Source organism: Megalopta genalis, chromosome 1 (genome assembly GCF_051020955.1).
Source record: "Megalopta genalis isolate 19385.01 chromosome 1, iyMegGena1_principal, whole genome shotgun sequence".
In the NCBI taxonomy this organism is placed as follows: Eukaryota; Metazoa; Arthropoda; class Insecta; order Hymenoptera; family Halictidae; genus Megalopta; species Megalopta genalis.
In genome coordinates, this window is record NC_135013.1 from 2,282,568 (window position 1) to 2,295,729 (window position 13,162).

General features: G+C 41.3%; 2 protein-coding genes across 17 annotated transcripts in view; one reads left to right on the forward strand and one right to left on the reverse strand.

The window, feature by feature from the left end:
• Positions 1 to 2,119, forward strand: part of LOC117221546 (uncharacterized) — a 182,147-nt gene extending 180,028 nt beyond the window's left edge. For all 5 annotated transcript variants that reach the window (XR_013032685.1, XR_013032691.1, XR_013032686.1 and 2 more), the window contains one exon: positions 1,911 to 2,119. Coding sequence is in view for 2 of the 5 variants with exons in the window: in XM_076518710.1 (XP_076374825.1) it covers positions 1,911 to 1,937 (27 nt within the window). In the remaining 3 variants the exon portion in view is untranslated. The remainder of the gene's footprint in view (positions 1 to 1,910) is intronic.
• Mctp (multiple C2 domain and transmembrane region protein) overlaps positions 1 to 13,162 on the reverse strand; it is a 95,241-nt gene that overhangs the window by 18,365 nt on the left and 63,714 nt on the right. For 6 of the 12 annotated variants that reach the window (XR_013032664.1, XM_076518641.1, XM_076518620.1 and 3 more), the window contains exons 2-9: positions 10,664 to 12,370; positions 8,567 to 8,715; positions 6,302 to 6,707; positions 5,526 to 5,668; positions 4,843 to 5,202; positions 3,710 to 3,839; positions 1,999 to 2,163; positions 1,065 to 1,390 (exon numbers count right to left, since the gene is read on the reverse strand). Coding sequence is in view for 11 of the 12 variants with exons in the window: in XM_076518641.1 (XP_076374756.1) it covers positions 1,065 to 1,390; positions 1,999 to 2,163; positions 3,710 to 3,839; positions 4,843 to 5,202; positions 5,526 to 5,668; positions 6,302 to 6,707; positions 8,567 to 8,715; positions 10,664 to 12,061 (3,077 nt within the window). In the remaining variant the exon portion in view is untranslated. Of the gene's footprint in view, positions 1 to 259; positions 324 to 1,064; positions 1,391 to 1,998; positions 2,164 to 3,040; positions 3,108 to 3,709; positions 3,840 to 4,842; positions 5,203 to 5,525; positions 5,669 to 6,301; positions 6,708 to 8,566; positions 8,716 to 10,663; positions 12,400 to 13,162 lie in introns of those variants that run through there. The other 6 variants (XM_076518653.1, XM_076518627.1, XM_076518647.1 and 3 more) reach the window with 6 other exon arrangements.

A 13,162-nucleotide genomic window follows, 5' to 3' on the forward strand; every position in this document is an offset into this window, starting at 1 on the left:
GGTGCCTCGGAGAACATTTTTGTAAAGGAAGAAGTTGCTTCAAATGATTTGAGGAATCCGCTATTTCTGGATTGCGAGACATTTTTGGGACACCCTGCATAGTGTAAATGTGTGTGTGTGTGTGTGTGTCTAAACGATTAAAACGTGTTCGTCGTGTGTCGACGGTAAGAAGACATCCAGGAACCGTGAATACTTGTATTTTTTGAAAGTACATAATCGGAAAGAGTCGTGTGACAGTTCTCTCGTGGTTCAGCCTTACCCGGATTCTAGCGGACGTTTGGAAACGGTCTTCTCAAAATTTCGTTTTAGTGACCTCGAAATCGCTGGATAAAATAAAATTTCGGGATTCAGTACACTTGGGACAGAACACTCTGGCGTCGTACAAAACAGTAACTATTGTTCCATTGTTCATTTTAATTACTGGAGGCATCGCGAACAATCGACCCTCCGATGGCGTATCATAACCTAACAATTTCGAGCTTTGTTTGGCAATTTTTCCAAACAAATGTTTCAAGACATTTCTTGCAGACTCCATTTAGCCTCTCTATTGTTCCCAATGTATATATTCCAATTTAACATGATTTAATCGTCGACAATTATGTAATTAAAGTGAACGATTTAAATACCCCGGGTCAAAATTGACCAAGCCATCGCCTCGTGAGGGTTAAAAGAACAGTAACTATTGTTCCATTGTTCATTTTAATTACTTGAGGCATCGCGAACAATCGACCCTCCGATGGTGTACCATAACCTAACAATTTCAAGCTTTGCTCGGCAATTTTTCCAAACGTATGTTTCAAGACATTACTTGCAGCATCCATTTAGTCCCTCTATTGTTCCCAATGTATTTATCCCAATTTAACATGATTTAATCATCGACAATTACGTAATTAAAGTGAACGATTTAAATACCCTGGGTCAAAATTGACCAGGCCATCGCCTCGCGAGGGTTAAAAGAACGTTTCGTGGGACAAAGAGAAATAGATAGAGAGAGAGAGAAAGAGAGATACAGAGTGTACGAGTCCCAGGGGCATCGGATTAAAATTTGCAGGACGATTGGCTACCTGTAATTGAGTAACTCCTCGTCGTCGGGCACTCGGGATATCAGATCGAGAACCTCGTTGTTCGGGACCGAGTGAGGCCGGATGACCTTTCTGAAGAATTTATTGATGCCCCACGCCAAGATAAGGTATCTGACTGGGATGAAATAAAGAACAGCGGCGCCGACGATCACCAGCATTATCGCCAAGTAACTCAGATAGGGGACTGTGAAATTGAAGAGATTCTTCACCCTCTCGCACAGGCTCGCTATGTAACCGATCGAGTTCTGAACCGTTTGGGTCACCTCCTGGATCGCCTGCAGTCGCTCCTTCAGACTTTTCTTCTCTTCCTGAAACACCCACACGCTTATGAAGACACACATTCTTTTTTTTTTCTAGCAGTCTTCAATATTTTTGAATACATTTGAACAATTTTTTATCAACTGTTAAAATTTATCTTTAAAGTTTATTTTTATCTTATTTTTAAAGTGAATTAACTGCCAGCAATTGGCTAGGTATTATTATTTATATTATATATATATATATATTATATTATATTGTATATTATATATATTATATTATATATATAAATATCAAATGAAATTTTGTAGCATTTTACTTTCACTGTTTCTTCGCTTGTAATACATTACTCTCACAAGAAACTAATTAACATCTTTTCAAGCAGCCTGATTTGATGCATTTACAATAAAAATGTATAACTAGAATACAAAAGCGTGAAGATATTACAATTGACAATTGATTTGGAATATTTACAGTGTTTAAATAATCCCTCGAATCGCTCCTAAAATCTAATTTTCTCGCTTGAATTTCACCGGTACAATTATTCTGATTATATGAACAAATTTTCAGGCGTTAATCCAATGGCAATCACGTTGAAACTATCGATTCGCATCGAATCGATTAAACTCTCCGACTCGAATGGAACTAGCGGACTCACTTTGTCCTTGTCGTCGTCGTCGTCGTCGTCGTCCCCAGGGGTGGTCGGGCCTTCATCACCCTCGTCGTGTAAATGGGAGCTGGAGTGATGAGTTAAGGGCGTGCCGGTGATCACTGCAACCTGTCCGGAAATCCATTGATTCAGCCCACTCCCATCTCCGCAAAGCTGGCAGAGTAGCGGAGAAAAGGTGGACATGCGATGATGCAGGTAAAGGTCGTCGAGCATTTCGTTTACAAAGGACGAGACCATTGCAACCGGGGAACACCTAATCATTTCTGCGCTGTTTTGTATTGAAATGTCTGCCGAGGTCAAAGTTGACATTCACGCGGGAGAACGAAGAAAGAACGATTAATCTCGAGGATTGTCTGCGCCTTCGAAGAAGACCCAGAAGACCAAAGTTCTTCCTTGGAAGTGTGAACGGAACATAACGGAACGACGTCAATCTTGACGACATTTCAAATTTTCAGCTTTTTATTTTATACAAATTATTTTCTGTAAGTTATTTCATGCATCTTATTTTCTCCAAATTATTTTATGTATTTGTAAACTAGAAACGAATATTTTTCAAACATCAGATTTAATTGTAAATTGAAGAAATTAATGAAGAACGAAATTCTACTGAATTTATACTGTAATTTTACTGGCTACGTATATTTCATCTGGAATGATGCGAACGATTAGGTGTCCTTTACATGAATGATTAGGTGCCCTCGCACGCTATTAAAAGTTTGAGCACACTCGATCATACGATGTATGTACAGTAAATTCGAAAAGCGATAGACACGAGCTTGTTCGAAAAACTTACAAAAGAGAGTGTGACGACGGTGTTCGCAAACTTCTCGACGGTGGTAATTAAGCGTTATTGAGCATCAAGCAATTCAGTGTGGTAGAATGTATTTTGGTGTTCGAACTTGATAGAACAGATTCATGCTATTTACAGGACGACTCTGCTACACGAACTTCGTTTCTCCGACAGGAAAGACTAATTTTCTCTATCGGCTAATTAATAGCGACTGGTTCTATAACAAACTGATGTTTCTACCTGGTCAACAAATGCACAAAAGTTTCCTTTCTGGGAGCTGGCCACTACGTGTACGTAATCGTGTGTTCTAGTTTATTAATTAATTGATTAATTAAACACGGCAGGTATGTATTACTGGAGAGAGAGAGTGAGAGAGAGAGAGAGAGAGAATTCGGTACAGGGTCGAGCAAATACCGGCAACGGGGACGTGAAAGTCACTGAATCGTTAAGACAAGAGAGAGGAGTACAGTGTTTCATTAACTCTGACGTCAGCCATTTTCTAAAAAAACCTTCGAGAGTCCTTTGAGCTCAACTTTCTTGCAAGTTTAATTGGACGGGATGCTCTTCCGCTGTACGCAAGAACAATGGCCATTATTTACCGAGAGGGTAAGGAAAGTTTCTGAGAACGACGGCGAGGAACTGTTTCCAGAGTTATCGGCAACTGGGAGGCGACTAATACGCTATACTTTTTTCTAAATTTTTTTTTGTACTCACGCACGACAAAACGGTCTTCTGTACGAGTAAAATTGCAAGAACATTGAGGTCAATAAAATGGCTTCGAAACGAATCAGTGAAACACCCTGCGTAAAGTCAGCAAAATTATGATATAGTGTTTGGAAGTAATATAGAAACGATGTGCGTAAAGATTAATTCAGAGATATGCTGTGAGATATCGTCTACTCTACTCACCAAATAATACTTCAGAAGTATAAGTAACGCCGCACCCGGTATCATGTAAGGCTCGAAGTAGTAACAGCCGAAAATGAAGATGACCAACGCGATGATGCTTCTCATTTTACTTTCCCACTCCCAGCAGCTCCTGAACGCATTCATCGAATACAAAATAAGCATCGCTCTTCACGACCCGTCAAAGTGCACAATTTATTATTGATACACGCTGTCGATGCACAGTGGTGGCATAGAATCGGTTGGGCATACTTTGTTTCACTGTACAGTAATGTCTCTCTAATTGACGCCCAGATTGACCACAAAAATGGACAATTTGGGAAGAGGAGATACGCTTATTCGAGCCTTGCGGTTTATTTTTATAGTTATAAATCGTCTACAATTATAAAAACGAGTCGCAAGGCTCGAATAATCGTATCTTCTATTCCCAAAGTATCCATTTTAGTGGGCAATCTGAGCGTCAGTAAGGGAGACATTACTGTACTTCTCTACCATCGCAAATGATGTTCAATTTTTACACGTACATGTTCGTGAATCGTTTTTACCTTGCAAAAAAAAATGGAATTGTAAGCGAAGTCCCTTAATATATATTCTAGAAATGTTCTTACATATGTACGCAAAAATATAGACATTGTGGTATTGCACATTTAAATGTCACAGATCCTCTTGGAAGCACTTCTTATTTTTTCAAGTTAATGTATTCCCTTTCTAATTTGGAACTACACTTTTTAACATGAATTGAACGAATGAATTTGAACAACATGAAAATGATGTTCAATTAAATGTTATTCAAATTAATTCATTCAATTCGTGTTAAAAAGTGTAGATTCAAATTAGAAAGGGAATACATTAACCTCAAAAAATAAAAAGTGCTTCCAAGAGGATCTGTGACATTGAAATGTGCACACTACAATGTCTATACTTTTGTGTACATATGTAAGAACATTTCTAGAATAAATATTAAGCGACTTCGCTTCTTCGCAAATTGTCCATTTTAGTGGACAATCTGAGCGTCAGTAAGGGAGACATTATTGTACGCGTAAACATTCTGCATAGTGTAATAAATGACGAAGCACCTTGGCATGGCTACAGCAAAAATTCTGCACGAATTTTCAGAGAAGAAGGTAATTACGTACTGAACGTATTTCCCAATGTCGATGAAGATAATGATGATAGCCTTCAGCCTGAGTACATTCCGCAAGAAGACCTGTCTCTTGAACTTGATCTCCGGCTCCATGTACTTCTTCTCCTTGGGATTCAAGGTTCTCGCGCAGGCCCTGAACACGTTCCAGACGACGTTCATCTCCAACAGGATCTGCGGCGCGTTTCCCTTCGCTCGGCCCCTAAGCTTCTTGTCCTTCAACGCGTACCACCTCTTCTCGCCGTTTCTAATCCTCAGCAATGGTATGGCGACCCTCCCGAGAAACTCTACTTTGTGGTCCCTGTCCTCGTCGTACACCGTCACCTCGAGCACCGAATTAATGTCCTTCACGTTGCTGAAAACGCGTCGGTACTTTCAAGCAATCGTGTAAACATCTGCGTGTAAATGCGTGCAAACGTGTGATATGGTGAAGCTAGCTAAATGTTTTCTTCTACTTTATACAAGGTGAGCCATGATCGAACTTTCTTAGACAACCGTCAGCTAGAACTAGTATTTAAAGAATTAATATACTCTTGAAAAATTAGCGAAGACTACATTTTTATTCTACTAGGACATTCTTCTTCTAGGACATTTTTAGACAAATGCAGATAGTGACAGAAACGAGGAATTTGCTGAAAGTTTCTGGGCCTGTTAAAAGGACTAAACACGGTCGCTTACAAGGTGAAGATCTTCTGCCAGTTTGGCGCGAGAGTTTTGTACTCGGTTTGAGTCTGCAGTCTGGCGTTCACCAATTCGAGGACGCAGAAGGGATCGCTCTTTCCCCCTAAATCGGCCGCCGCGAGACCCTGAGCTCTGAACACCTGCAACAATAAAAATACAGTCGACCCTTGTAAAAACAATTTTTATATCAACCAGTGCCGAGTACAGAAATCATTCTAAATAGTTCTTTAAAATATCGTTGCTCGAATAAGATTGACCATTTATTTTCTTTGACCCTAGCGAGTGTCATAAAATTCAATCTATGTATTTATTCGAAACAGACTGATTAGATTTATCAATTCAGAAAACAACAACAACGTATTAAACACGATCTCGTTAAAATTAACAATCAAATATCTCTCTGCATTTACACACACACACACACACACACACACACACACACACACACACACACACACACACACACACACACACACACACACACACACAACGAATAGACGAATAGACTGACATTTGTAGCAAAAATGTATAAACGGAGCGTAGAACAGCGAATTTAGGATAATTTAAAAATACTGCAGCATTACTTTCACTGTGCAAACATCACTGAGAGAAGAAATACGTTATTATCTAATTTCTGTTTGATAAGAGAGATAACGAGTATAAATGTTTATTTGATCTGCAGCCTGATAATGAGTTATTTTTAATTCAAGCAAACGAATGCTTCTATCAAAAATAAACCAGCAAACAGAGCACACGACGAAAGAGATAAGCACCTTCACAGTCAGATGACCAACGTCCCGTACCCTCTGCAGGGTATTCAATACCGAATATCTTTGGTACAATTGCTCTCGTTCGCGAGGAGTGTCCTCGTGCGCGGCCAGGTCGCTGATAGTCTCGCTAGCGGTGGTTCCACTGATCGTCAACAAAAGAAAAACATTTCCGGAGCCGTCCTCGAGGTCGCGCCATAAACGATGAGTGGTCTCACGCTCGAGCGTCGTCAAATCGATCACCGTTCGCCCCATGATGTCGTCCTGGTGGCTCTTGTCCCGATCCCAGACAGTCACCTCCAATTCTTGGCCCAGGTACGGGTCCTCGTACAGATGAAGATCGAATTGCTCCAGCCAAACCGGATTCAAGGTCTTGTGAATTACCTTCGACTTGTACTTCTCGGTTCCCAAACTGTCGAAAGAGGATTACGCGTTGTTAACGAACAGGTCGTGCTACATTTAATCAAAGGTGATCGATCATTTTACTGAAATAATCGTTTAGGCTTGGATCGAAGTGCTTCAGTATTGCGTAGTTACGAACTGTACGAGGCTTTTACAAATTATAGTTGAGGTTCTATTCGATTTAGAAATAGTGTTCAAGTTTTTCAATTTTAAAATCAACTAATGTTCTATTTTTTCTACAAATGATACATTAATATTCTATTCAACTTAGAAATTACAACTCTGTTTAACTAATGTTCTATTTTTTGTCTGAGTTTTATAACAAAAGATAGCAATACTTAATATTCTATTTAACTTAGAAATTATAACTCTGTTCAACTAATGTCCTATTTTTTGTCTGAGTTTTGTAACAAAAGATAGCAATACTTGGTAGCAACAAAAAGAATTGTATGAGCTTCTGCAAATGATACATTAATATTCTATTCAACTTAGAAATTACAACTCTGTTTAACTAATGTTCTATTTTTTGTCTGAGTTTTGTAACAAAAGATAGCAATACTTGGTAGCAACAGAAAGAATTGTACGAGCTTCTGCAAATGTTACATTAATATTCTATTCAACCTAGAAATTACAATTCTGTTTAACTAATGTTTTATTTTTTGTCTGAGTTTTGTAACAAAAGATAGCAATACTTGGTAGCAACAGAAAGAATTGTACGAGCTTCTGCAAATGTTACATTAATATTCTATTCAACCTAGAAATTACAATTCTGTTTAACTAATGTTTTATTTTTTGTCTGAGTTTTGTAGCAAAAGATAGCAATACTTGGTAGCAACAGAAAGAATTGTACGAGCTTCTGCAAATGTTACATTAATATTCTATTCAACCTAGAAATTACAATTCTGTTTAACTAATGTTTTATTTTTTGTCTGAGTTTTGTAGCAAAAGATAGCAATACTTGGTAGCAACAGAAAGAATTGTACGAGCTTCTGCAAATGTTACATTAATATTCTATTCAACTTAGAAATTACAACTCTGTTCCACTAATGTTCTATTTTTGTCTGAATTTTATTAGAAAAGATAACAATACTTTGTAGCAACAGAAAGAATTGTACGAGCTTCTGCAAATGTTACATTAATATTTTATTCAACTTAGAAACGACAACTTCTTATTCAACTAATATTCTATTTCTTGTCTCAATTTTGTAACAAAAGATGAATGTAGGTCGAATAAGCAAATGACATATAAAAAAGAAATTACAGTATAGAACAATGAAAGATCATAGATCGGATACTCGGACAAGTCTCTCAATTGTTTCATAGATGTCAAGAGGTGGATCGTCTCTCAGAGACCTGAACGTACCAACCGTTTCGCTGATAGTACAAACATGCGAAAAGAAAAAATATTTCTACACGAAAAAGTCATTCTAAAACGTCCCCAACAAAATTGTACTTCCGAATAAAAATAATTTACGTTTTCGCGTATATTTTCCACTAACATTTCGCCGGTTGTTCGATCAAATTCCTGTCAAACGATGGATCAATCTTCGAGGAGGCAACCTGTGCGTCAGAGGCTTTCAGATAACCTATTGTCGGTCGGGACATTACGGACACGCATAAATGATTGAACGCCGCGCATTCACAACACGTCAAAGTGTTTATTGGATCGTATGTCCTCGCGGCTGACACGGCTAGAGTTCTCTTTGCCGTGTCAACTGTACACGGCGTGGTGGAACGGTGCTGCCGCGCGGTGTTGCACGCGGACAGGGAAATTAGTAAGAAATGCGATTGAACTTGATGAAAAACTGTCGACGGCGAAAATAAGCGGCGGAGAGACACGGGTCGATGCCGGTGTGAATAATTCCGTACCGAAACTTGACGTACGGGTCCGACAGACCGTCTATATCCATCGGCAACAGATTCTTCGCTTCCACGAGTACAATCGTCACCACGGAGCTCCATATTTGCGACTTCAGCCGTCTATTCACGTCCGCCAATCGATTTGTTCTCTGGAAGTACTGTTAACAGAAAAAACGAAAGCTCGGTTAAATCGGGAACTCGGAACGTCTACGCGGCAATGGAATCCGTTCGAGGAGGCTAAATAATTACATAACCTCGCGAGCACGCGTCACTGTGCACGAATCACGAAATTGATTCTCGTCGAATTATTGTGCGTTTAAAGCCTTGAGAAATCGCGTTTTCTTCGGGTCTCGGAATGTTATCTTCCAGCTGCGAATTTTTCGTTAAATACATATACAGTAATTTCTCCCGGAAATGCCAAATTTCGGATTGCTGTGAATTTCCATGTGCTGGTCCTACGCCTGTGTTATTTATTGTCGATGCTGAGGGTCGCAACGCATATTCAATAGCAAGACAATACGAAATGGACTGTTTGCGTGTGAATTAGGTAAAAAAAAAAACGCGGAAATACAATAGTATATTATAGTAAATTGACTATATAGTAATTCTATAGTATAGTAAATTCTCTCTAATTTTCCTTCAGCTTGTGAACAAAAATGGTTCTAAAATGGTTCCCAAAAATTTGAGAAGAGGAGATATGATTATTCGAGCTTTGCACCTTGTGCAAGGTGACGAACATTGTTGACGATCGGCAACTATAAAAATGAGCCGCGAAGCTCTGATAATACTATCTCCTCTTCCCAAATTGTTCATTTTTGTTTAAAAGCTAAAGGAAAATTAGGGAGAATTTACTCTACTAATAGTGACATATGGCCTACGAATTGACTTCGAATCGTGGCAAGAAATTAGAAATAAAAAAGTTAAACCATCGTTTTTATTCCAGCATTACTATGTATTTATATTAACCCTTTATAGGCCGCGTGGTTTTATGAAAAACCTTCATGGGGAGCCAGCGTTTTATCCCGGATCGAACTGCTATTTTATAAATAAGCAAAATTATAATTAAATTACAGTTTGCGAATCGGAGATCAATTGCCAGGTAAACTTCGCAAATATTGAAATTTTAAGTTTATTATTATATCGTCAAGGTAAATTGCGATTTCGCACTCGTTCACAGTCGAATCGGAAATAACTAGTAGTTTGTGCCACCGATACCGGTGCCGAACAACGTGCGATCAGTGTATTCAGGAAAAATTGCTACGCGAGGAGTGGGGCGGCGACGCGTGTGGAGGGGATCCCGCGCAGCGGCGCGGCGCGTCTACCGGGCGAACATTGTAATTCTGAACTACGACGGCGACACGACGCGGAGCTGCGGGTACAATACGATACAATAGGTGCCACCCAGTAGACTCGTCGCGCCGCTGCGCCGGACTCTCGTGCGTGCGTCGCCTGCCCCCACTCCTCGCGTAGCGACTTTTCCCGAATACACTGCGCGTGATACGCGTGTCGCACCAGCGGTCTTTAACGTCAGTTTGCGCCACGGCGCAACCGTTGCGTCGGCGGCCGCTAAAGCGTTAATGTGCACCTGCATGCTGGTGGCTGCCTTTTTTCGCCGACCGCCCCGAGTTTCTATAAAAACGAGCCGCGAGGCCCGAAGAATCGCGGCTTAGTATTCTCGGATCTGCCGGTTTCAATTCCAATCTCCGAACATTTTTGGGAGAAATTATAGTAAATATTTCACTTATAACAAAACAAACAAGCTCGAGTAAAGTATCAAGTATGGTAATCCGTTGATCTGGAAATAAGCTTAACATAACCTTGACACCATTCTACGAATAATATACTTCTATTAGCTAATTAAAAAAAAGAAAAAACTGAATCGCTAAAGTAAAATACATTCTCAATCTATCTTCACGTTTCAACGAGAATAAAACTGTTGCGAACAGATTCGAAGTAGCTTCCTACACCGAGTTTAATATACGTTACTCCAAACAACCTCGCCCCCTCCCCTTGTTCCCTTATCGCGATCGCCTTTCGGGTTTCACCCCGTAAATTTCGTCGCCATATTATCCATCATTCCCAGAATCGTTCACGCCGAAACTCTACCCTGTGAATGTCCTCCATTTTCTCCTTGACGTTGTCCTTGAACTTGTCGAACAGATCCTGATGCCTGACGTCCTTGGCCTCGATGGCGCCGTTCTCCTTCGCCGCCGCGTTCTCCTCCTTCTGCGTAGCGGCCGGCGACGAGTTCTCGGACCTCTTCAGCTTCGAGATCAGGTGCACAGCATCGAATCCCGACTTTATCGAGCTGGTCGTTCTCCCCTTCCTCAGATTCTCGATCCTGCTGTCGATCCTCGGCTCCTCGCTCCCTTGGGCCGTGTACTTCACCTCGTAGCTCGGCTCGATCCTCGATCTGTCGGGCTTCTCGGCGCCGTTGCGCCGATCGGGGAGCCTCGGAGCATTGTTGTCCGAATGCTTGCAATGCTCGGCGATCCAGGACTCGATCGGCAGCAGCCACGGGTGCTTCTCCACGTTCTCCTCGAGGATCCTCTCCACGTGGTCCTCCAGCATCCTCTCCACGGAGCCCATCTTCCGCTCCAGAGAGGACCTCAGCGTCCCGATCTTTTCCTTCAGCTTCTGCCTCTCCGGCGTCCCCGGTTTCGGGCTGGCGGCCCTCTCGGGGTCCTTCGTCGGCAGATCCTCCAAGGAGCTCCAGCGCCTCGAGGAAAAGTCTAAGCCCTTCGAACGATCGACCCCCGCCCTCTCGCTCCGAGTCTTCCCCTCCCCGTCCCTCGGCGAACAGCCCAAAGCGCTCTCGCAATCGGCCGCCGAGCTTTCGCGATTCTTCTCTCCCCCACTCCTTTCCTCCCGACGCCGCGTAACACCCTCCACCGTCGCGTTCCTCGCGCTATCTCGAGCGGCCGCTCCGCCGTCGACCGAATCGCGCTCATCTATCGCTATCTCCTTCGATCTCGTCTCCTCGGAGGCGACGCCCTCCGCGCCGATCGCTTCCAAGCAGCCCAGATCCTTGTTAGAAGGCTGCGGATCGTCTAGATCGAAGCGCAGGTCGCTGATCGCCTTGCGGAAAATGGCGTCCGCCTCGGCGTTCGCCTCTTCCGATTGCTTCATCGGCGCGCTCTCGTCGGCTTTTTGCTTGAACAGCTCGCCCCGGGACTCCCAGAACTTCTTCCGACGATTCTCCGTACTCTCCTCGACCGTGACCACCTTGTACGAGCGACAGGATCGGTAGGATTCACTCTCAAGGTCGACGGAAACCTCGGCGGCTACCATCTCGCCGACCTTGCGCTTTTGGAACAGCCGGATCGGCGGCTTCGGGACGTCTTGCTGGTCCGGGAGAGCCTTCGGCTCGATCGATGGATCGCTGGATCCGAGCTCAGATGGTCCTTTTGTTCCTGCATCGTCCATTTTTGAAGCGCCGTTCGCGGATTCGACGTCGGCTCCTTCCGGCGCTGGTCGATCGCGGTGTTCTCGGGGCTCGTTCATCGTTACGATACAATACCAAAGTCGAAATCAAGGCACTGTGACGTTGTTCTCATCGTAGATACACTACGCCGACACCTGGTCCCCACCTGATCGCTATGTTGCGCAAGTAATAAGTGGCTTCTTCCTGGAGAGACCAGACGCTGGCTCGATTAGGATGACGCGCGGCTCCATGACTGCGTGGTTTTGTCTAGACCGAGACAATGGGACTGTGTCTCTTTGGCGGCTTTCGTTCTTGTCGAGAGACAATGGAGTCCTGTTTCGTGGATCCTTGAATTTTTCTTTGAACGTCTTCGGGATATTTGTCTGATGCTGCGGAAAGATCGGAGATGCTCGGAATGCTTTTGATTTGGGTGAGATATTTAATGTCGTGTTCGTTGCAGACGGATTTTTAGCAATATGATAGAATATTGAATTTTAGTTGAATAGTGTTTCGAATAAAATTTGTGAATAAAATTTTGTTTGGGTTATATTGAATAATTTGCTCGAATGAAATTTTATTCGAATAATATGTTGAGTAAAATCCTCGAATGAAGTTGTGTTCGAATAATAATATCAAATAAAATTCTCGAATAAAATTTTATTCAAGTAATATATTCAATAAAATCCTCGAATAAAATTGTATTCGAATAATATATTGAATGAAATCCTCGAATAAAATTGTATTCTAATAATATATTGAATAAAATCCCCGAATAAAATTGTATTCGAATAATATGTTGAGTAAAATCCTTGAATGAAGTTGTGTTCGAATAATATATTGAATAAAATCCTCGAATAAAATTTTATTCGAATAATAATATCGAATAAAATCCTCGTATAAAATTTTAGTCGAATATTAATATCGAATAAATCCTCGAATAAAATTGTATTCGAAATAATAATATCGAATAAATATCCTCGAATAAAATTTTATTCGAATAATAATATCGAGTAGATCCTCGAGTAAAATTTTATTCGAATAATAATATCGGATAAATTCGTCGAATAAAATTTTATTCGAATAACAATATCGAATAAATTCTTCGAATAAAAATCATATTTCAAAAATATCTCATTACAAAAATTATTATTGAAATCTTGTTGCAAAAATATCTCATTACA